At 46.8% G+C, this 24,777-nt stretch overlaps 1 protein-coding gene across 3 annotated transcripts in view; it reads left to right on the top strand.

Annotated features, from left to right (window-relative positions):
- LOC138566324 (cullin-associated NEDD8-dissociated protein 1-like) overlaps window positions 1-24,777 on the top strand; it is a 1,042,465-nt gene that overhangs the window by 113,226 nt on the left and 904,462 nt on the right. For all 3 annotated transcript variants that reach the window (XM_069643460.1, XM_069643458.1, XM_069643459.1), the window contains exon 3: window positions 3-157. In XM_069643460.1, the coding sequence (XP_069499561.1) occupies window positions 3-157 (155 nt within the window). The remainder of the gene's footprint in view (window positions 1-2; window positions 158-24,777) is intronic.

The raw sequence follows: 24,777 nt of genomic DNA, 5'->3' as shown, positions 1-24,777 counted from the left end.
AGCTTGGGCCCTTTGGTGGGGAAGGTGAAGGAGTACCAGGTTGAGACGATTGTGGACACACTGTGCACGAACATGCTCTCTGACAAGGAACAGCTCAGGGACATCTCCAATATTGGACTGAAGACTGTCATCTCAGAGTTGCCTCCTACATCCACAGGTAATCATGATGCAAGAAAAAAACACCATGTTTACATTATCTTTTTGATGACTGGGTTTATGGCAATGACACAGGAAGGGCTCAATGACACTTGTACTTGTGTTTTGTATTTATCAAAAGAAGGAGAATAGCTTTGACAAGAAACTGAACATAAGCACAAATGGCTGCTTGGGCTCTCCCAATATTGGATGCCTTACAACGATAGCAGTGAGGCAAAGTAGGACACACAAACCAGGATGAGTAGGGAAGCAAGGAGACAGCCCTGCCAAACAGGCTATGACATACAAGCATATTACAGATTTGGAGCATTTACATTTGCTGCACAAATATCAGGTTACAGTATTTATATCTAAGTACAGATGTTAGGGCAGGGTAATAGTTCTAGAAGAAAGTAATGCCAGTAAACAAAGCCACTGCTTCTTTCAGGAAAAATGGACTTCATGTACGGGTAGCGAGGTCCATTGGTGAAGAGTGAGAACTGTAAAAGAGTGAAAGTGAGAAGTAGCATTGAGATGATGGGGAACATCGAGGTTGAGGAGGGTTAGAGATCAAAGGGTGTGAGAAACGAGATGACGATAGCCAAGTAGGTTTTATTTTGCCCAGGGATGGATTTGAAGACAAGAAAAAGAAGGATATTAAAGTGACATCCTTTAGCTCTGATCACTCACTCCACAGTCGATGTGCAGAGGTGTGTGAAGAGTTTACAAATGTTCAGAAGGTTCACCCAAGAAGCCGTAACAGTAGAGGAAATGAAGTGGAGAGTGGGGTAAGAAGTCATGGGGAAGAGGAAAGAAGGGTTGAGGAATTAGAAGCTGGAAGGTAAGTGACCTCGGTTTTGGAATGTGCTCATCAGGCAGGGAAGAGCCATTCACTGGTATGTTGCAGCAGTACCTGAAGCAGGTGGATCCTTTCCGGGTGATGCAATGGAAGGAGGAAAATAGTTTATGTGTCATCAGCAAAGAGTTTGTTAAAGTACCAAAAATATGATGCGTGCAATGAAGTATATACAATGAATAGGTTGAGGACCGAGGACAGACTATTGAGGGACCCCAACTGGTAGAGGGGTTGCTGAAGATGTTCACTTTGCCAGACGCTAGAAAAGGAGCAAGTTGTTTGGTTGGAGACAATACAGATAAGAGACAGGCAGAGGAGTGAGTGGCTGACAATATTGATGGCAGCTGTGAGATCAAGCATAGAGGGTTAGTGTGAGTAAGTAAGTTTGAATTCTAGGAGTGGAGTGTTTCCGTGGAGTGATGATGCAGAACCCATACTGGAAGGTTAAGTCTCTGCATTTGCAGGTTGGTAGGATGTATGCTTTAGAACACCACACGCTCAAGGAATTTACAATAGGGAGGGAGAAAGGATCCCATGAACGGAGTTGTTTGGGTCCATTGTATGTTTTGTTTTTTATAGAGTGGTAAGATGATGGCTGGGGTGATCCTTGAGGGCAGGGGGAGGTTGAATAGAGGATGGAGAACGGGAGGAGTGCTAGTTCCTTAAAAGCCTAGGGTGAGCAGTGAGAGTTGATAGGCAGATAGATAGGTGAAAGTTACGCCAGAAAAGAAGGGGAAATCGAGCGAATGGAGTGTAGAGTATGGATAGTGGGGTGTCTGTGATTTCATTTTTTAGATTTTGGTAGAAAGTGAATATTCCTCAGATTGAAAGGGATGGAGAGTTGTCCAGATATTGTGGGTATGGATTAGTAAGCAATAGCTAAGGGACGAGATGAGGTTGGTGTATTTGGAGGCCTTTGCAAAGTTAAGGACAGTGAAGAATGTAGGGATTCCTCAGACGAAGCAAGGAAAGAAAGTCAATGGATTGTGTGCCATTGATGTAAGTTGGGGGCTCATATTTGCTCTCAGCTGCTGGATGAAATTGGAAATCCAGGGCTGAAGACGGGAGGAAGTCAAACAGTGAGCTGGGTAGAGTTTATTCATTTATTTTGCCATTTCTATAGCGCTTCATACAATCAAGTGTCATACATCTCTATATAACTTTGGAGAAAAGCAAAGTTTTGAGCTGCTCGCGGAATGCCCAATAAGAGTGTTGAAGGATACTGGGAGATTGTTCCAACTCTCGGTGGTGGCGATAAGCTGGCTTCCCCAGCTCTTTGGAGGCCGAATCCTGGGGTGTTGAGGCAATTTGTGTAGATCGAACGGGTAAGTCTGGTGTTTGAGGCTTTGGTGAATTTGGATGTGAGGTATCTTGGGGCAGAGTTTGAGATACATTTGCGAGTTATAGCCAGAGTTTTGAATCAGATGACCTCTTTCATAGGAAGCCAGCGTGCGTTTCTTCTGGCTGGCGAGATGTGTTGTTTTTTTAGCAATGTTCAAGGCAGCCCTTAGAGCGTTATTTTGTATGATTTGTAGCTTGTTTATGTTGCCAACGGAAGTGCCTGCAAAACGGGCATTGCAATAATCCAGCCTGGATCCTATCAATGCCCTTGTGATGGTCAGGGCATCTTTCTGAGGAGAGGTGTGGCCAATAAGCACAGATACGTTTTGTAATGTAAGCTGCTGAAGAAGCGATGGCATTGACATGCCTGGATAGTGACAGGGTAGAGTATAGATATACCCATAGGGTTTGGACACTGCTGGTGACTTGGATAGTGGTTTCGTCAATATCAAAGGATTTGTATGCTGTGTCGAGTTTGTTTAGGAGGGTTAGGGAGTCAGTCCGAGTCAGTGGCGTAGTCGCCGGTGATGTTTAAGAGTAACTGTGCGTCGTCAGCGTAGTTGGTGTAGGAGATTCCCTGGGCATTGAGTAGGTCGAATTGTGGCTTTGTGAAGATAATGTACATTGTGGGTGAAACGCAGGAACCTTGGGGTACACCGCAGGTGATGGGGTGAGGTAGGCTGAGGCAATAGCAGAGAAGACTCATTGTTCTGTCTGTTGATAAAAAATGAGGAGATCCAAGTGGTAGAGTAGTGGGCTGAAAAGTGGAGGTGCATAGTATTTGGTGATCCACCAAATCAAAGGTGGCTGAGTGATCAAGCAAGAAGAGGATGGCAAGTTTGCCGGCATCTTTGGATTCACAAAATTGTTTTTTTGAGGTCAAGTAGGGCTGTTTCCGTCCCATGGCCTGGTCTGAAACCAGATTGACGAAGGCCTAGGAGCTTGTTGGATTGCAGGTGTTTTTGGATCCGCAGATAGGCTGCTCTGTCTATTATTTTCAGTAGGATGGTACTGTGGTGATAGGGCCGTAGTTGGTAGGGATATCAGGGTCCAGTGTGGGCTTTTTCAGGAGCAGTACAAACCAGGCATCTTTTAAGTTGCCTGGCACAATGCCTGTGGAGAAGGAGACATTGATGAGGGAGGAAATGCATGGAGCTAGAGCTTCTGTGCAGTCTTTGATGACTGGAGCAGGGCAGATGTCTCCTTGACATCCTTTATCGAGACCCTTTATCATTGCTCTGACATCACTTTCTGAGACAGGTTTGAACTGAAACAGAGGGAAATTGGGTTTGTTGGCTTGGGGTTTCAGATCAAGACGGTTGTTGGGAGCCGGAAATACGTTTTTCTTTAGCTGGAGTTTACCTTGAAGCATAGATATCCTACCCATTAAGCTAAGTTGTATGTTTGTGCACCAAGTGTTGTCTTTGGTGCAGTGGGTACTGGGTGGGGCTGAGTATTTAAATTCAGAGTATGGTGAAGAGCTCCCTTGTACTGGATTTACCTTTTGCAATTCTGGCGTTGTATGTGATACTTTTTGCTTGGAAGATAGCGTGCTTGTAAGCTTTAGTCGTGGATGTAAATTGGGTTTTGTTTAGTTGATTAGGGTTAATTCTCCATAAGGTTTCGGCTCCCTAAGATTTCTGCTTTGCGTTTCGCAGTGCAGAGAATTCTCAGGTCTGGAGTGAAGCATGTGTTGACGTGGGCAAAGGGTTTGGCTTTCCGATAGGTGAACGGGACAACCGTGTCAATGGCAGTGGTCAAGGTTTGGTTGTATCTGTCAACCAGGATGGTGGGGTCGCTGATGTGTGTGACTTACTCTAGGAGAGGTTTTAAAAAGGGCAGAATTCTTGCATGGGTAATGTTTCTTGAATCTCTTGTTTGTATGGCGGGCAGCGGGGGCACTTAGTGTGCTGTGCCTGGGGTGCAAGTATCTGGAAGGTGATAATATTGTGATCTGACCAAGGGCATGATACATTAGAAAGAATTGTTATGCCACAGTTTAGGTCAATGAGCCAATCTAGGATCCGTCCTTTATTTATTTTGTATACTTTAGTTAGTTAGGTTCATGTACACAACAATAGAAGACAAAGGCATTGTGAGGTTGACATAGAGAGTAAAGACCTTGCATTCCGCTTTCAAGCATTTAAACCATGTGTAGAGGCTCACCCGTGTCCCACAACCTCCCAAGCTAAAAACAAACACTTTCCCCAGCATCCCCAGAGCCACCATAGCAATATAACAAATGTCTGAACATTACCCCCTCAACATTATCCAATCTCCTCAAACTGCTTCCTCCCTCGAAGACAGCACTTCCCGCACTAGGTCCCAGATATATGAAGGATGGAAAATCCAAAGGTATAGTCCTACAATACTCCTGCTCCAAGTCACAGCACCACGGCAGGTCTCTTAATCATTTAGACAATGTTGGAGCTGTGGGGCTCGACCAGAGCATTAGTATACAACGTTTTGCCAGTAGCATGCAAATAGACAGCAATTTCTTCCTGCTCTTCGAAACACCTGGCATCCACCCAAACATACAACTTAATTTAACGGGACCCTGCTGTTAATCATACTTTCCGTTGCGACCATCACCTGGGTCCAGAAGATGACAAACTGTGGACCACTCCACATAACATGTATGAAATTGGCATTATTGCTTTTACACCTATGACATTTTCCATCACAGTTACTATCAAACTGTGCCTGGACCACAGGCGCTAGGTACGCCCAATGGAGGATTTTGAGCTGGATCAGCATGAAGCGAGAGTTAATTGCCTGTTTCTTCTATATACACACATCAATTTCTGCCTTGCGTCCATCAGTTCTTCGCCTTTCCCATTTCGATCTGCTAGTAATTTCTTCCCTGGAGACGTTATTCAAGTTCATGTCATAGATTGTAGCTACTATACATTTGCAATTCGCAGAGTTCACTAAAAATGTCAACAGTGGGATTGTATCGGGCTCTTCCAGGAATGATGGTGGTGACCACACCCTAAATGTCTCTTTGAGTCTGTGAAGTTGGAACGCCAACCCAAATGAGTCCCCAGGCTTAACCTTAGCTTACTCCCAAGAAACAGACGAAGATCCCCCTGGATAAAAGTCTGCCACAGTTTGAATCCTGTATCTCCTCCCTTCTCCCCTTATGATATCATCGAACTCTGGGGTGTACGGAAAAGACAACTGTATCCTGCAGCATTGTCTTCCCCATGTATGCACTGTGCTCACCACTGGATCAAAGGGGCAGCTATCGTTTATCTTAAACAAGAGTATGGAGCTTTGTAGGGAGTACAGAACTGCCACCTCCTTTCCAGCTTATCATACAGGAATTGTCCCGAGTTCAGCATCCAGTAGGAGACAAAAGGACACCTGCGCTGCCAGATAATGCAACTCCCATGGTCTGACAAGATACTTCCACCTTATTCTAGGTGATTTCAGACCCCATACCAACTTGACCATTAACTATTTTAACCCTGCAAAAAATTGGGAACCCGTCTATATTGGGATATTAAGGAATAGATACAGCAATTTCTGCAGGATTATCATCTTAATAATCGCTACTTTTCCAAGAAGAGAAATCGGGAGCGATGCCCAGCGATCAACTCGGCCTCTAAGCTCCTCCATATAGAACCTGTAATTATCTTGGAAGAGCTGCGTCTTGGACCTGCCAATATGTATTCCCAGGTACTTCGCAGACACTTGATCCCATCTGAAACCTATAGTCTCGGCAGGGCGTCTCGTATTCTCATTCAGCGAAAAGAGGATTGATTTGGACCAGTTCACTCTTAACCCTGATATATCCCCAAATGCTTCTATTTCTTGAGAGAGGGGGTCAGGTTACTACTGGGGTTTCTGATATACAAAATAATGTTGTCCGCATAAAGCGAGATCATCTTGCGGGTGCTCCCCAAACGGCAGCCCTCGTTGCACATGAAGTCGCCTCAGCCTTTCAGCAAGAGGCTCCATTGCTATAGCAAATAATAATGGTGATATTGTGCATCCCTGCTGTGTGCCCCGCCCTAGGTTGAAAGCCTCAGAATGTATCTCAAACAACACTATTTACACCGTTACCCCTGAGTACAGCATTTGAACACAGGACACAAAATAAGATGGGACTCTGATCTGTTCAAGCACCACAAACAAATACTCCCATGCAACTGAATCAAAGGCTTTCTCCATGTCCAACAGTTCCCGAATTGCCTGGACTGAAGGATCTACCTGCGCCAGCACCCCAATGATCCTTCTTAGGTTAAAGGCCTTGCTTCTCCCTGGGATGAAACCTGCCTGGTCTACGTGTGTTATAGAAGGGAGGAATGGTTGCAGTTTGTCTGCTAAGATTTTGGAAAATATTTTAGTATTGACATTAATGAGAGAAATCGGTCCATACGATGCGCAGTCCAGGGTCCTTGTCTGGTTTCAATATCAGAGTGATTATCCTTTCCCTCATTGTATGTGGCAAGAGTCCCATCTCTAAACCTTCTATCCACACCTCTAGTAGATACTTTGCAGCCATAAGTCAAACACCTTAAAGAATTCGGAGGTTAGCCCGTCTGATCCTGGTGCCTTAGCCGACGTAAGATCTCTAATTGTCATTATGATATCTTCAACCGTAATTTCGGCACTGAGAGCTTCCACCGCCTATGCACTAAGCGATTTTAAGGGTGTGTTTCTCACCAATTTTCGTAGATTATCAGGATGCCCACTAGTTCTTGCAGCATTCAAATACTTATAGAAACTCCTGAATTCTGGCAGTTCCTCCCGGGTCCGTCACCAATGATCCGTCTGAGCGACGTATAGCAGCTATGTCAGTCTGTCCTCTGCCACCATTCAGCATTCTCGCTAGGTACCTGCCAGGTCTGACTTCTTCCCCATACCAACGTGCCAGCTGTGGTGTAGCCAGAAACCACACCGCTCTATCTGCCTCCGCGTTTAATTTACTCAAAACATCCTGAGTATCCGCTAAGGATTCAAAATGGTCACCCTCCCCACTACCTCTCTCCATGCTTGCAAGCGGTGTCCAGGGTGTTGGCTAGGGAAAGGGCGTTAGAGTCGCTGGTGTCGTTGAGGCCTAACTGTAGGTCTCCAAGGATGATACTTTTGGAAGTGGGTTTATAGTTAGCGGAGAGGATCGATGAGATGTCATCTTTGAATGAGAGTAGGGGGCCGGGAAGTCAGGTAAATGGTTCCTGTGGTTGTGTTTGAGAGGGTAAGTTTGACCTTTAGTTTCTCCAGAATGTATGATGTGGGTATTAGTGTCTCTGATAGTTAGGGAGTCCTTGGCTATAATAGCTAGTCCACCTCCTCGCCCATCTGATCTATCTTTGCAGAAGATGGAGTAGTTTTTGGGAAGCGCAAGGGAGAGAGCTGGGCCTGAGGCTGTGTGAAGCCATGTTTCTGAAATGGCTAGCTGGTGTATGTTATTGGCATAATCAGGTCGGCAAATGTCCAGTGCATGGGCTGTCACTGATCTAGCATTGATGAATGCTCCTCTAATGGAATGTGAATCCAGTTTAGCGTCTTCGTGATGGAGAGTAGTTCTGGTGGACTTGGCTTGGGCTGTGGCAGTCCTGGCCTTACCAATTGATTTAGGCGGAGTGGTCTGCATAGGAAGTGCGGGTGAGTTTTGAGTTCCTGGTGAAGGAGGCAGGTTGTGGTGAGCACTGGTGTGCTGTTGTTGCAGGACTGAGGCAATGTGGAGCCAGAGGGGAAGGTGACAGGCACAGTGCTGGGTTTGGTTGAGTTGAGTCCAGCGGTGAGGGCTGACTTTGGTGGAGTGGGGGTAAGAACGTCAGGTGAGGTGGCAAAGGATGCAGGTTGGATGAATGGTCGGTTTCTGCGAGGAGCGTGGGACAGATTAGGAGTGCAATGGGCGTGGTGCTGTTAAGTTATGGGCACAGGTCGCAGTGTGAGTGTGTTTTCAGGCAGTTTTTCAGCCATTTGCGTCTTGGATCTGTTGCAGTGTCCGGCAAGGGAATATGCACCAGAGGTCCGTGCTGTCAGGCGACAACGCCTGGTGAGCCAATACATGGGGGGGTCAGCATTAGGGGGGTGAGTGCAGGCGTTTTACTTTCCGGTGTCTTAGCCAAGGGCTTAGAGATAGATCTGGGTGGAGGAGCAGCAGAGGTGAAAGAGCAGGGTGGTAGGAATGTTGATGGGGGTATGTCAGAGGGCAGGGCAGGGCCAATGACATAGGGCCTCATTACGACTCAGGCGGTAAGGGGTTTACGGCGGAGTAAACAGCGCCGACCCTTACCGCCTGAGTACGAGGTCCCTTAGCGCCATGGCGGATTTAACACCTGCTTTTAGCAGGTGTTAAAATCCATGGCGCTAAGGGACCATGGAGTTAATTACGCCACCGTAATTTACGGTGGCGTAATTAACGCCTTCCCCACTCCCATTATGCCCTATGGGGCAAAAATGGGAATGGGGAAGGGTAAATGGGGATTGGGGACTTACCGCCCCGCCGACCTCGGAATGGGTCGGTAAGTCCGCCTACCACCATGGCGTAAACGTAGTTTACGCCATGGTGGTAAAGTCACGGCCCAGGCGGTAACTTACCGCCTGAGTCGTAATGAGGCCCATAGATTGCGTTTTGGGCTCGGCAAACTGGCAACACCAGTTGAGGGTAATGCTGGGATGGGGGCCCTTTCATGGCTTGGCAGGACCAGACAGGGGAGGCCGTCATGGGCCTTAATAGTGGGCCTTCATAGGGGGCCGGCATTTCCTGCTGGCTACCAGGCGCATGCCATATTTTGGATAAGGCTTCCCAGTCATGGGTGGTTGAAGGCGGGCCATACTTTGAGGGCAAATACCGTGGGTCATGTAGCAGGATCTGGGCGGCCATTTTGGAGTGGCTAATTTGCAGACCATTATGGTTTGAATTTGTTGGGTGTTTCAGCCGTGCACCTTGATCATGGTGGCTGTTCTCTGCCATGGTAACAGAGTTTGGAACACACTGGCAAACTAGGCCCAATACTATGTTTGCATCATGGAGGTGGCGATGTGGGCAGTGAATTGATATCGCTGTTAGGTGGATACTACTGCACATGCAGGGTGCGCAGCTCGGTGGGTTGTAGTGAGAAGGCAGGACTCAATGGGTGGTTCATCTGTACGCATGATAGTCGGTGGCCGTGTTGGGTAATTTTGGAAGACAAGCTAGCTGTAACAATGCGTACATCAGGCTTACCATTAGGAAGGCATGTGGCGGCTTCATTGTTGCTGTCTGCCGGCTCGATAGCTTGCATCGTGAAGCAGCGGAGAGCGGCAGAGAGCTGCTGCAGCCTTAAGACATGGCCTTCTGATGCGGCTGAGGTCACCTCCCGGCTCCGGTGCGCTGTGGCCATTTGTTCGAGCGTGCGCAAAGGGGAGCAGCGAGTATACGTTTTGGAAGGTCATTTAAGTGGCGTCATGGATAGAGCGCTTAGAATGAGTTCCTGACTTCATTAAGATGGGTAGCCATGTAGCCAGGATGACATTTTCACTTGGTGATAATTGGTGGCATGGGAAGAAGAATTGAGGAAGGACAGATACAGAAAAGTGTAAATGGGATGGGTCCATGGAGATAGGCAAGGAATAAATACAGAGAATGTGGGTCGTCCAGTGGGTGATGAGGGAGTTTTCAGAGGAGGAGTCAAGTTGAAGACTAGACGGTAAGCAATAATTTTGTTAGGGATGTGTCTTTCTCCCATCAGTATGCCCGGGTCTTTAAAGAGTAGAGCTCAAGCAGTGGAAGTCCTGAAAGGGGAGGTTGAGAGTACCTGGAGGCAAGGAGATTAACATAAGTATGTTTGAATGAATTCTAGGGGTAGATGGACAGCATGACTTTATTGATCAAGGAGACCACCCATCCTCCTTTCTTGGGTATAAAAAAGGAGAATGGAAGAAAGTAACTGTATCCATATGCGGTACAGCTAGTGTAGCTCAGTCACTGCGATTATCCAGGCTTCATTGTTGACCATCACCTCAAGGTGTGGGATGATGAGATTCGAAGTGACCAGGAAGAAAATAGGGTTTGGGCAGTCATAGGCCTAAGGTGAGTATGGTAGTGTGGAGCAGGTTGGTATGCCTCTGTCAAGGGAACAAGAGGGTTAGATGAGGTTAGAGTAGGTATGAGCAGAATGACACAAGGGTCATTTGGGGGCAGAGAACTGTTGGGATATGGTGGTATTCCAGGTGGATTAAGAGAGGTTGTGGAATCATGCTCCGGTAAAGAGTTGGCTAGAGTCAGTAAGATGACCTTTGAGTGGATTGTGTCCTCCAACGTATTCCTCATCTTAGATGTATTCCATCCAGCTTTGCTGCTCTTCGGAAATTTTTTCGGCAGAGGGCGCAGTGCGTCGATGTCGTCGAGTCGATGGTCCCTCGAAGGCCTCCGTCGAGGGTGACGTCATCGGGTGTATAAGTAGTACGCGCGTTCTGTGAGAATAAATAATAACGAAATATGTCCTCGTCATCGACGCCGACCACGACCCCGAAATCGGGATTCTAAAAGTGCAAATCGTGTGGGTCAAAAATGTCGATCACGGACCCGCATCGAGAGTGTTTGTGGTGCCTCGGAGAAGGCCACGACATGGAGGCCTGTACGAAGTGTCAGTCTATGACGGGGAAGGCCTTGCAAGAGAGGAGAGGAAAGCTACAGGTAGGTCGAAAAACCGATCGAAAAACCTCTAGCGAGATCCCGTGAGGAGAATTCTCCTCGACGCGAAAGGCATCGATCGAGGTCCCATAGCGATTCCCATCGCTCGTCGTCTTCGTCAAAAAGATCGAAGAAACAAAGCCACAGGTCTCCCTCCACATCGTCGTCAGACGAGTCTCCACAAAAGATGAAAATGCCCCACGAAACATTCGTCTACCGAAAAGTGGGAAGCATTCAGGGTCAAAATGATGGAGGTGTTTGAAAAAGCGAAGCCTCGGTCCGCTCCTTCTTCGGAAGCCGGCCGGGAGCTTCATCGCTCCGACACTCGCGCGCCCTCGAGCCCAGGTGATCGAAAAAGGAAGGATAGGGAACCTTCCAGGACACTGAGTGAAAAACGCTCGAGTTGAGTCGACCGCTCAAGGTCATCGACGCCGTCCGAGACCCATCATACCTCGAAGGGAAAATCTTCGAAGGTCGCCTCGACGCCCTCGAAGCAGACCCTGTCGACGACCATGGTGTCGTCGTCGACGCCGAAACCCTCGGCGCCAAAGTCTCCAGCCAAGCCAGGGAAGCCAGAAAAAGAGAAGGATAAGGTTATAAAACCTGTATTGTCCTCAGAGCCAGGTACTAGACCTCTTCCTCCTCCTCTCCCAGAGAAGGTTTTCAAGCCTCTCCCCAGAAAGGAGTTTTTCAAATCCATGACCTCAATTTTTGAGGAACAGGAGAGATCTGATGAGGAGAATGTACCTTTTGGGCTGGAATATGGCACCCCAAATGTCCCAGAATGCTTGATTTCAGAAGAAAGCAGAATGAGGGACTTGGTGGAATCATTACACAATGCAATTGGTATTGACACATCTCCTGAAAACGACTTTGGCAGACCAGAACCAGGAGATCATGCCAGTCCATCATACCGTCAATTAATGACAAAGGTAGTAGATTACTTAGGATGGGCTAAACCATCAGCCCAATTCATCCATGATGATTTAACAGATATATTGGACCATGGTCCCACCGAACACCCAGTGCTACCCTTTCATGGAGCCCTGCAAAATAGGGTGGCCAAGAATTGGGAAACTCCGGATTCTATTCCTCTGGTAAATAAATCCCTCCCCTCAAAATACCGCCCGGCCAGTAGCAACCCCGGCTATCTGTCCAAACACCCAACTCACGAGAGTCTGGTCATACAGGCAGCCACAGCTTCGAACAAACTTGCATACCTGTCTATCCCTCCAGACAGGGACGATAAGCGTGTGGATGGTTGGGCACGGAAGGTATTTTCAGCCGGGAGCATGGCATTAAAATCTGCCAACTCCACATGTGCCTTGGCAAAATTTTCGTACACTCTTTGGGAGTGCATTGCAATGGCGGCAGAGCACATACCAGAAGGGGAAGAAAGGGAAGGGTTCCTAGCCATCGTTAGAGATGGAAAGGAAGCCATGCAGGAATCCCTTCAATCTGGATTGGACACTGCAGATAGTGGAAGCAGGTCCATGGGCACTAGCACGGTAATGCGCAGATTTGCGTGGTTACGGAAGTTGGGTTTCGCAACGGACGTATAGAACCGCCTTCTGAACATGCCTTTTGACGGTTCGCACCTTTTTGGCAACAAGGCTGACGAGAGCCTTGAGAGGTTGCAGACCTCAAAAACAGCTGCCAAATCTTTAGGAGCTGCTATTAGGCAACCTCAGCCTTTTCGTGCACAGTCATGGAGGGGACGATCCTATCGTTACTACACCTCATATGGAAAGGCGAGAGGAATGGCCAGTCAAAGGGGCCAGAAAAAGGCCACTCGTGGTGGACGAGGAAAACGTGCTAAACCAGCTCCAGCTGCAGCCTCTCTGCCATCAGCGGCTGCAACATCCGCCACAAAACCACTTTGAGCACTTGCATCACAAAACACCTGTAGGGGGCAGGCTGTCACAGCATCTGCAACAATGGCGAGCCATTACTTCAGATGTTTGGGCTCTAGAAATAATAGCCCAAGGTTACTGCCTTCCTTTTCTACCGCAACCTCAAAGCAGTCCACCAGGGAGACACCCGTTGAAGTCTTCAAACCCGCTCCTACAGCAGTAAGTTTTAACCCTGCTGAAGAAAGGTGCTATAGAACCAGTACTTGCAGTGGAGAGGAACAAGGGATGGTACTTCCCGTATTTTTTGATCCCCAAAAAGGACGGATGACTGAGACCCATCTTGGACTTAAGAAACTTGAACAAGTTCCTCAGAAAGGACAAGTTCAAGATGGTTACCCTTTCTCAGATCCTTCAGGCCTTTCAACTTCAGGACTGGTTGGTGCCATTGGACCTCCAGGGTGCTTATTTTCATGTGCCGATTCATCTCAAACACAGAAAATACCTGAGGTTCGTAGTTGGCGACTCACATTATCAGTTTCGAGTCCTGCCTTTCGGGTTGACCTCCGCCCCGAGGGTCTTCGCCAAGTTAATGGTAGTGGTGGCAGCGCACCTCAGGAGAAGGGGGATTTATGTCTACCCCTACCTGGACGATTGGTTGATCAGAGCGCGTTCTGCCGAGCAAGCACTGGATCATCTGAAAGTCACCTGCCACTTCCTCCACAAACTGGGCTTCTCCCTCAATTTCAAGAAGTCTCAAATGACACCTTCCCAACAGCTTCAGTACATAGGAGCTGTATTAGACACGTCCTTGGGAAAGAGCTCGCCTTCCAAGTCGAGGGCTCAAGACATTCTTCCGATGGCATTCTGCATCTTTCTGGTGCCAGAGGCACGCTTGAGGATGAGATCCCTTCAATGGGCCCTAAAGACTCAGTGGTCCCAGTTCTCGGGTCAAATGACGGATCTTCTTCAGATTCCGAACAAGGTCAAACAAGACCTTCTATGGTGGACCTGTACAGAGAACATCCTAAAAGGAGAACCCTTTTGGCAACCATGGCCGGAGAGCACAGTAGTGACGGACGCCTCACTCCTGGGGTGGGGAGCTCATGCCAACGATTTGACAATCAACGGTCGTTGGTCTCCATCGGAGTGCCAACTACATATCAACCTTTTAGAGCTGAGGGCAATCAGACTAGCGCTGAAGGCCTTCCTGCCATCTGTCAGGGGAAAGTATGTCCTGATAATGACGGCCAACACAGTGGCCATGCACTACCTAAACAAAAGAGGAGGTGTGGGGTCACTATCCCTGTGCAGAGAGGCAATGCAGCTCTGGTATTGGGTGATTCAGGAAGGAATCTCTTTAACGGCAATTCATCTAGCCGGGGAAGATAATATATGACGGCAGATGCTCTGAGCAGGCAGAGCACGGTATCCCACGAATGGGAACTGGCTCAGGAAGTAATTCAGGAGATCTTCGCCCCCTTTGGGGAACCCCTCAAGTAGACCTGTTTGCAACCGGAATCAACCGAAAATGCGAAAGGTATTGCTCAAGGGAATTTCCCCCGAGAGGAGCCCTGGGGGACGCGTTCGTGGTGGAGTGGAATTTCCCACTATTGTACGCGTTCCCTCTGATTCCCGTCATTCCTCAGGTCATCAGGAGGCTGATAAGGTTTCGGAGCCGCATGATCCTAATTGCCCCGGATTGGGCCAGGAGAACGTGGTACCCGGACCTTCTAGACATGTCCATCTGTCCTCCAGTACGTCTTCCTCAGAGAGAGAACCTTCTCTCTCAAATGGAGGTTCAGGTTCTCCATCCAGAGGTCAAAACGCTCAACCTTCATGCTTGGTATCTGAAAGGCTGAGATACAGGGATTGGAACCTTCCAGATGACGTTATGGAGGTGTTGCTTTCGGCAAGAAGGCCAGCAACAAAGTCTCTATACCGTTGCCGTTGGAAAAAGTTTTGCAACTGGTGCTGAGAAAAGAATGTCGATCCTTTCCTATGTTCTATTCTGGAAGTATTATCTTTCCTTCTGACCCTAGCACATAGAGGTCTGAATATCGGAACAATAAAAGGTTACCTTACAGCGTTTTCCATTTTCAAGCGCTCATCGGAAGAATGCTCCTACTTCAAAATACCTTTGATAATACAATTCTTAAAAGGACTCACTAATGTGTTTCCTCCTCACCCATTTCAAGTACCGATCTGGGATCTAAATTTAGTCCTAAAATTCTTAATGTGTGCTCCTTTTGAGCCTATGCACACGTGTCCATTAAGATTACTAACGTGGAAAACAGCCTTCTTGGTTGCTCTAACATCAGCAAGAAGAGTGAGCGAATTGCAGGCACTGTCTTCTGAGCCATCTTATACTGTGTTCCATAAGGACAGAGTTGTGTTGAAGGTAAAACCATCATTTTTACCGAAAGTAATATCTGATTTTCATTTAAGTCAGATAATTGTCTTGCCTGCATTCTATCCTCCACCCGATCCTTCGAAGGAGGAGGAAAGATTACACAGGGTGGATCCGAAAAGAGCTTTAAGCTTTTACATCTCTAGACTTTCCAGACTTAGAGTCGACAACCAGTTGTTTATAGGTTATACAGGAAGGAAACTGGGTCAATCAGTGACAAAACAGACAATTTCACGCTGGATTGTGCTTTGCATTTCAGAATGCTACAGACTAGCTCAAAAAAGACCCTCCGGAAGGGTTAAGGGCTCATTCCACCAGAGGCATCGCCTCCTCCACGTCCCTTCAAAGAGGTGTTCCAATAAGATCCATTTGCGAAGCAGAAACTTGGTCTTCGCTACACACCTTCTCAAAATTCTATAACCTGGATGCTTCCCAGTCTAGGGAGCTAAATTTTGGAAAAGCAGTACTATACTCAGCCATCTAAGAGTATCAAAAAATCTACCCCCTCCTCCAGAGGAATTGTCCATACTGCTTTGGGAGTCTATCTAAGATGAGGAATACGTTGGAGGACACAATCCACTCGAAGAACAAGTTACTTACCAACTGGTAACGTTCTTTCGATTGGATGTTCCTCCAACGTATTCCTCATCGCCCTCCAAGCCTACCCCTCTGTAGATTTTTCCGGGTTATTGCCATCTCAAATCTCTCAAGGCTCATACCTGTCTGCCGGCACAATCTACACAGTACAAGATCAAAGATAAAAAGGGGAAAAACAGAACTGAGGCCAACGGGCGCCACGCGTGCTACTTATACACCCGATGACGTCACCCTCGACGGAGACCTTCGAAGGACCATCGACTCGACGATATAGACGTATGGCGTCCTCTGCCGAAACAATTTCCGAAGAGCAGTAAAGCTGGATGGAATACATCTAAGATGAGGAATACGTTGGAGGAACATCCAATCGAAAGAACGTTACCAGTTGGTAAGTAACATGTTCATCAGGGGCAATGTGGTGGCGTGTTGTATCAAGTCATTGGTGGGACAGTTAGCAGTAGTTTAGGCCTCTAGCAACCACAAAAAAAGTCACATAGGCCACTGACAACCAAAGGTGCAGTTACATAGGCCACTGAAGAACAGCATTGCAGGTACATTATCCACTAGAGTCCAGTCAATACGTTCACATAATATAGCGTCAAGGTGATTGTTTAAAAGTCCTTTTTCAGTTATCCTTTGGCCCAATACATGATAGAATATTTGGATTGAAAATGTCAGCCTTGGAGGGTTGTCCTGGGATTACGTTGATAAGATGGGGGTGGGGTAGTTTGAGACTCATTAAGACTTGTCAAGACAGCTGCTTGGGCGGGGGTGGATTGGTAGCCCTCACTCAAATAAGCATTTTGTGGGAGTTTGAGTCTGGTATGGTGGTTCTGCCAATGGAGACGGGTTGATCTATTGTTATACAGATGTAATTTCCCAGCGTTAATTGCGCATTGTCTGGAGCAGGAACTCTATTGAGAGTTGGGTTATTTATATGGACATGTAAGCATAATGGGTTGACTATGACATGGAGCAGATTTTACAGTTGTTTTTATGTGTAGTGAACTTGTATTACTTTTTCCAGCACTGGTTTAATTTGTTTTGGGAATGCTGGGTGGTTTTGCTGCCGCCGAAGGTTTAACGTTCTTTGCTAGTGTAATCGGTAAGACTCAGTACTCTGACAATGAGACATAGTTTAAAGGTTTTATTGTAGTTAAGTTCAAATAATTTTCACTGACTCTACAAGCTCAATCCATATTCTATAAAAGACAGTCTAAAGGGTGCTCATCAGGATGTCTATATCATAATAATAAAGTCCTCTGTCTAGAATCCTCACTTCCGTATCTCCAAAAGAAAACATCCAAGCAACAAAATCAAGAAAGGGAGTCTTTGTCAGGGATGGCTGCTGGCTTCAGACTCCACCCTGTCCCTTTTAGTACAGAACTTTGCCCATAGTTCAAGTATAAAAAAGGCAGTACTTAGTGTACTGGAGGGTTGTCCCGTTGTTACAGCCCGAGCCTCTTTCTGCCTCCTCCCATTTTGGGATGAGTTCAGTCTTTCTCCCCTCTCTGGGATTCTCAGGCTCTGCGCCCTCTGGGGATCTTCTTATTCTCACTCTACACTCTGAGGTCCTCTTTCTTTTCACTCCCCACTCTGGAGTTCTGTTTCTTCTCGCTGTCCACTGTGGGGTACTGTTTCTTCTCGACTCCCACTCTATGGTTTCAGTCTCGCTCTCTCTCCCCACTCTGGGATTTCATACTTTCTCTTTCCCCACTCAGGGGCTCTGTTTCTTCGCACTCCCCACTCTGGGGTCTTTCTTTTTCACTCCCCACTTTGGGGTTCTATTTCTTCTCGCTCCCCAATCTGGGGTTTCAGTCTTTCTCTCTCCCCACTCTGGGATTTGTCTCTCTCGCTCTCTCTATTGCCCACCTCCTTTTATCATTGAGCGACTATGTAACCGTCTTCCAGTGGAGGTGCTCCTCGGGAGGGCCGTCAGGTTCTTCCTCCTCCTCTGCCAGCAATGAGCCGCTTATGCCACTCTTTTACTGGGTGCTGTGCTGCTCTTCTTGACCTTCTCTCTCGCCTCTCAAAGTTGTCTGTTGCGTGCCATTGAGGAACTGCGGCTTGGCACGCAGATGCTGGTGTTTGCTGCGGTATCTAGTTAATATGTGGAAAACATTTTTTTGAATGACAAATATGTCCCAAAAAAATGTAGCGACATTTTTTTTCTGAATGTATTATTTTTTAATTTACATGTTTTTTGTTTGTTTCGCGAGTAAAAAAAAGGGTACAAAAAAATGGGGTTTGGAGGGAACCCCCACATTACAAACAAAAAATAACAAAAAGAAGACATTCGAAATGTTTTTTTTCGTTGAAATGTTTTCGACATTATGGCATTCAAAAAAATGTCATTCGAAATACTCACTAGGAACCGTTTGCTCCCTCTTCCCTGTCACTCCTCCTTTGGCTGTATTGGGTGTTAAACTCCACAGGGCCTGCTGAGTTTCCTCCGTGATTGGTTGTCTCATGGACACTCCTCCAGTGGTTTGGTTCACTTGTCTCTCCTCATTCTTTGTGGGAGATTGGGCATAACTATGGTCAGAAGCCAAGTCAGGCATGAGTAAAGGATGTATATGGTTATTACAAAACCTATCCCCTGCAAACCTCATAAAGGTGTTAGCAAGAGGGGGAGGGATGATGACTTATATCCTATTGGTCTCTGACCCCTAAGGGGGAGTCACCTTCAGAGGTATTCCGCATACCTTGTCTCCTAGGGGTGTTAAGAGTAGCGGTTTAAACCTTCCCAGTCCCAAAACGAGTGGCTCCCCCTTAGGGAGAGGTGACAATCTCCCAGGCTTTGTCACACTAGTCTCTGTAGTATTTTAGCCTTGTTTATTTCTAGGTTGATGGGTGGCTCCACTTGTAAGTGAAAGGTGGTGTTTCTGCTTTTATGGGAACACTTTTAGAAAACGTGGTATGAATATTTACAGTTATCTTGAAATGTGTTTTTGCTGTTAACAGGAGTGAGACAGTTCCTGGTCTTGAATGTATTCTGTATGATTATGGGTTTTAAGTGGGTGCGTGGTGCTCAGAAGTTGTGCGGTTGATATAGGTACTAGTGAGGCACCGGGTGTTGGACCATACATTTGGGGCTTATGAGTGTTTATGTGTTGCATGCTTGTGGTGCATGAAAGAGTATGGTGTTCTATTTGGCATGATGTGTATGTGACAGTATAACGTGCTTGCAAAGCCCTGTTTGTCTGTGTGCATGCTTGGTAGGAATGAAGGGGATTATGCATGGTTCCCCCTTCCATGGCTCTCTGCATGTCTGTTCCACGGATGAGTGGGCCCCACGTGATACCGATCCTGTGGTGGGCGTGTATCTGCCATTGGCGCAGCACGTTCATTTTCATATACAGTGTTCTGTCATGGGTTACCTAGAGGAATATTGAACCTGTGGGTGCGTCAGTGCTAATGACTTGGTGGTTGTGGGTGTCTTTTACATATGTGTACCTATCCTTTGTTGCCATTGTCGTAATGACTGCAGTTTTATCCTCACATGGGCATCGTCCCCTGGTGATGGTTTGTGTATTGTGTCATGGTTGTAGCGAGTAGTTGTTGCGTTGGTGGTCGCTGAATGGAGTTCTTACCCTGATATGTTGGTGTCATCACTCTAGTGACAGTCTTAGTACAGTTGGCATATAGTGTGTTATTGCTTTTGTTGGTAGCACGGTTGAGAAGTGTGCTTGTGTTGTATGGTGTCCTCTCTTGTGCTTTCTGCGATAGAGAAATGTGTTGGTTGCTTGTGTGTGGTGCTGTGTTTATTTCAAAGGCAGCAGTGTGCAGTGTGCAATTCTTTGCCTGCTGTATAAATGGCTGTGAAAGTGGTGACCTGCATTTGCTATGTGTGTTCCTGTGAATGATACTTGTGATGTCATGTATGGGATGTGTAGTGTTCATTGGATGATGTGTACGTTCCTAAGTGAATGTTCTAGACGGCACAGTTGAGAGATGGTCTGTTCCATGATGGATGCAGTGGATTTGAGTATGCATCCTAACTTCCTGTTACTTACCTGTACATATGACTGTAACAGAAGATGACCAATGAAGATGCTCCATGCACTTGCCTGTGACTAAGGTCTCATATGTGGAGTCTGTATATTTCAGTATCTTTCCTTGCAGAATATTTCTTTGGAATGGGAAGCTGCAGCAGAGAAAAAGATGATTGAGAGCTGAACACTGTCTCGCTCCAAGAAGCCCCTGCTGCGCAAATCCTGCCACAAGAGCACCGCTTATCCCCACCAGACTCACAGAAAGCACCCAGGATTTGTGCATTTTTCATGTCCATTTAGATCCCATGGGCATTGTTATGAATCCCAGGGTATTGTCACTGCTTCCATGGGTGAAGCCCCTTCCCATGAGGCCGGGGAGGTGAGACCGCTACCCGATGGTTTCCCTGTGGGTGGTCCTCAGCAGGTGGATCTCATGGGGAGGGAAATCCTCATGGGACTGGTGACTATCACCTTGGGAGAACACAGTATTCGCCACCTTCTTGTTGACCCCTCCTTCCCTTCATACCACTCAGTATCCTGTAGTTCCCTGTAGTTCCTCACACTTACATTCATCTTTGTAGAGTTGAGGAAGTTGAATCCCAAGAAAGTACTGACAGTGAAAAGAGGGATACTGAAATCTACAGAGATCAGCAGTTTAGTACTGTGGTGAGGAGGAACAGAGGAGTAATGAGGACTAATGATGTGTACCAGAAGATGCAGTCTAGTTGTTGGGGACTACCTATTGGACATTAAGAATACAAATTAGAAGATGGCCTAACTCAGCTGTCAAGCTTACCCCGGAGGAACCAAGAGGGAAGCTTGAACGCTGCAAAGGTGAAACCACAGGCTGGAGACCGATAAAACGGTGGAAACGAATCCGCCATTCGCAGAGGTGCTGCCACGAGCTGGCCGACCCAGAGAAGCGAGAGAGAATCCAAGTGCGAGAAATACTTGGGACGCCTCCTGGAGCAAAGCAGTGCAGCTCGACACGCTAAAGCTGAAGGAAGCCTTGCAGCCCAAAAGGCTGAACGGAGCCGTGCAGCCCGTCACGCTGAAGGCAAAGCAGGGTTGCAGAAGACAGAGCGAGCAGGAACAAGAGAAGCAGAAGGACGTCCAGAGAATCGGAGGAGCCCGAGCAGGACGCCATGCAGGCAGAGCCTGAAATCCAGGTACGGGTGCTACCTGGGTCTGTGAGAGAGGATGGAAACCGAATAAGGGAAACCTGAGCAGGGTCGGGGACCCAAAGCAAGTTGAAGCTAATGACATGTGGGTCAAGGACTCCAAAAGGAGTTTAAAGACAAACCAATGCTCCACATCATTGAGCACTTGGCAGGAGAGTTTCTTTTTTTAAAACAATTGTTTTTATTTTTATTATAATCAAATAGCACACAACCCAACTTTGCAGTACATGTTTCAACATTTGAAATGTACATGCGTTCTACGTCTACTGCTTAACCCCCCCCCCCCCCTCGAGCCTACTTCACCTTGCCTTGCGCGTCTCCATCTTGCCCAGGCGATTCACTTCCTATCTCTTCAACTGAGTCCTGGACACTCGACCAATCTTAGGTGGACTTGTTCAGTGCGGCCACTAAGTATCTCCAGGCTGTCAGGGTTCCTGCTTCTTCCTCTTTGCTACCCGCTTCTTGCCATACCGCCGTTTCGGCTTCGATCCATTTCTGGAGGTCATTCCACCAGACTTCTACCCTCGGCCTGTTACATGCTTTCCATCCCATAGCTATTCTATACTTACCAAGTATGTATGCCAAGTCCTTCAATTTGCTTACGTGTTTTAATTTACGTGGCCTGGGGAATCCGCCAGTCATGCATGCCCATACTGATTCAACATCTATCCTAATTCCTTTCATTTCAAGCCACCAGGCTATTTCTTCCCAGAACTTCCCAATGCGTCATGCCCACACTTTCTGCCTGACATTTAGGACACGTCTGTCTCCCTGCATTTTTTAACTTGGCTATCCTCTGGGGTGTCATGTATGCCCTATGGGTTATATACAGCTGTATTTGTTGTAGGTTTGCATCCCTAGATACTTCCTTATGATACCTTTGGGCTCGTTCCCACACCCCGTCACCCATGGGTATCCCAGCATCTTCTTCCCAATCAATTCTCAGTTGTACCAATTCCTTCCTCACTTTGATTATCAATAGCTCATATATTCTGGAGATCTCATAGCCCCCCTCCGCTATGTCATATATGGTTTCTATGGCTGCATCAGGTTGTTCTTCTAGTACGGCCTCCCACCATGTATCCTTTATTCGCCGTACTATTCTGTTATATGTTAGATATTGCCCTTCATGTAATCCTGTTTCTTCTACCAGCGCCCCAAATCCTTTAATCTCTTCATCTTGCCAAATATCTCCCATTGTTACAATTCCTACCGTTTCCCAGTACCTCCTGATCATCTTTAATAGCTGTTCATCCCCTCTCGTCAGTGCTACCAGTGGCACCTGCGGGGAGCACAGGACTGGCTTCTCCATGGCCTGGCAGGCTTTGTGCCATACTTGCCATCCCAATAGCAACATTTTTTAGCGCTTTTCGCTTTCTGTCTTAGGCAGCCATATCATCTCTTTCAAGAAATATGGGGCGCATTCCGTTCTCAACAGTCTCGCTTCCGAATTTGGGTCTTTCCGATAGCCATTTTGCCACATATTGTAGTTGGCTAGTATATCTCATAATTCGGTAGTTTAATGCCCCCTTTATCATGTGCGTTCTGTAACTTCCAGAGTGCTATTCTATGCCTAATCCGGTGCCATAGGAAATCCCTGCACATGCTATGTAGTTTAATGAAAAATCTCTTCGGTATTAGATATGGGATATCCCCGAAGAAGTGCAATAACCTCGGAAGTACGATCATCTTCAGTAGCGCCCCTCTACTCATCATTGCCAAAGGGAGTTTAGACCAAAACCTCATGCTATTCTCGATACTCTTTACTGCTTTTCCGTATTATGCTGGTGTTCTGCTTCCACCATATGATAAATATCTACTCCCAGATATCTAAAGGTTTGTGTTACCCATGGTATCTGCAGGATCATTCATTGTTTTTGTGGAACCCCGACATACCTCCCCGACGGGAATATACATGATTTTTGGGGGTTTACTGCTATTCCAAACAGCTTTGCAAACCGCTCCATCACTTCCAGGATGTATTGGAGATTCTCTTCAGGGTATCTTATGTACAGCAACATGTCATCTGCATATAGGGAAATTAAGTGCTGCTCTCTCCTGGTTCTAATCCCTATTTCCTCATATTGTTGTCTCAGATATGTTGCCAAAGGTTCCAGCGCTAGGATGTATAGCATCGGGGTCCATGGACACCCCTGTCTGTTACCCCTGCTCAGCTGCCACCTTTCGGAGATAATCGCACCAGTCTTCACCCTAGCTAGCGGTGTGCTATATAGCAGGTTGACCCATTTAAGGTACCCTGGCCCAATGCCGTAGCTGGTTAAGGCTCCTATCAACCAGGGCCATTTTACCGAGTCAAAAGCTTTTATTGCGTCTAGTGAGACTATTGCGATCTCCCCCAAGTCTTTTTTTGTGTGCTCTATAACACGGTGAAGTCTCCTAAGGTTATCGGATATGCTCCTACGCGGTAAGTAGCCTGTTTTATCCAGGTGTATTAGTGTTTTAATGATCTGTTTCATTCTGTTTGCTAGTACTGCCGTGAGTATTTTGCTATCTTGATTTAACATTGACAATGGTCTGAATGATCCACAATCTGTACCTGGCTTATTGGGTTTGGGGAGTGGGATGATAATCACTTCTCTGAGGGATTCCGGTAGCCGTCCTTTCTCATAAGTCTCATTTAGCATATCTAACAGCAGGGGGGGGGCACCTCTTTTCTATATGTTTTATAGAATTCGCTGGGAGTCCATCAGCCCCTGGAGTCTTACTGGTGGGTAGTTCTGTTACCACCTCCTCTAATTCTTCCAAGGTGATTGGGGCGTCTAGATCCTCTTGCTCTGCCGCGCTTATTCGTGGTAGGCCTATGTCCTCCAGCGTATCTTTTATCTTCCTAGCATCACTGCCATCCATATGTTCATACAGTGTGCGATAATAGTTTAGGAATTTTCGATTTACCCCTTCTTGGGTGTCAACCAGTTGCCCCTCCCTTCCTTGTATTACTGTGATCGTGGTTCTAGGGATCTCTCTTTTATACAACCATTCCAACATCCTTCCTGGTTTGTCTCCACTTGCATGTTGCCTTTCTACATATTTCCTATAATTCAGGTTGCATAGTCTATCCCAGTGTTCTGCACATTCTTGTTGCAGTTGGTTTATGAGTTTTGCATCTTCTTCCGTGCAGCCCCCCCTGCTCTGAGCTATCCCTAGCTTGTTTTCGGCTTCCTTTAGTGCCCTTAGTAGGTGTCCAGTCATTTGGTCGACTGAAAACTGGTCGAATGACATTTGGTCGACGCAATTTGGTCGAAAACCAAATGGTCGAATTTTTTTTTATTTATATATTTATTTTTCGGGTTTTCGTTTTTTAAAAAAAGGGGTTTTTAGAGAAAAAAAAGGGGTTGGGGGGGACCCCCCCAAAAAAATAAAAAAAATTGGTTAAAAAAAAAAAAATTCGACCATTTGGTTTTCGACCAAATTGGTTCGACCATTTGTCTGGTCGACCAATTTTTTTCGATCAAATGTCTGGCAACCCCCTTAGTATACCTCCTTGCAATCCTTTGGATTTGGCTTTTGCAATCCCTCTTACCACCACCTTAAAGGCTTCCCATAGGGTGCTGGTCGATTCCGCGCCCCCAGTATTATTCTCAAAGTAATGTACAATCTCCTCTCTCAGGTCCTCCCTGAACATTATATCCTTCAGCGCTTCAGCTCTGAATCGCCAGGTTGGAATGCTGGCTCTGCTAGGACAGCATTTCCATGTTAGGACCAGCGGTGAGTGGTCCGATAGGACCTTCGCCTTGTATTCTACTAATGTTGTTTCTGCAA

Source organism: Ambystoma mexicanum, chromosome 2p (genome assembly GCF_040938575.1).
Source record: "Ambystoma mexicanum isolate Mex_15411 chromosome 2p, UKY_AmexF1_1, whole genome shotgun sequence".
In the NCBI taxonomy this organism is placed as follows: Eukaryota; Metazoa; Chordata; class Amphibia; order Caudata; family Ambystomatidae; genus Ambystoma; species Ambystoma mexicanum.
The sequence above is the reverse complement of the archived record's forward strand: the minus strand, read 5'-3'. Positions and strand labels throughout refer to the sequence as shown.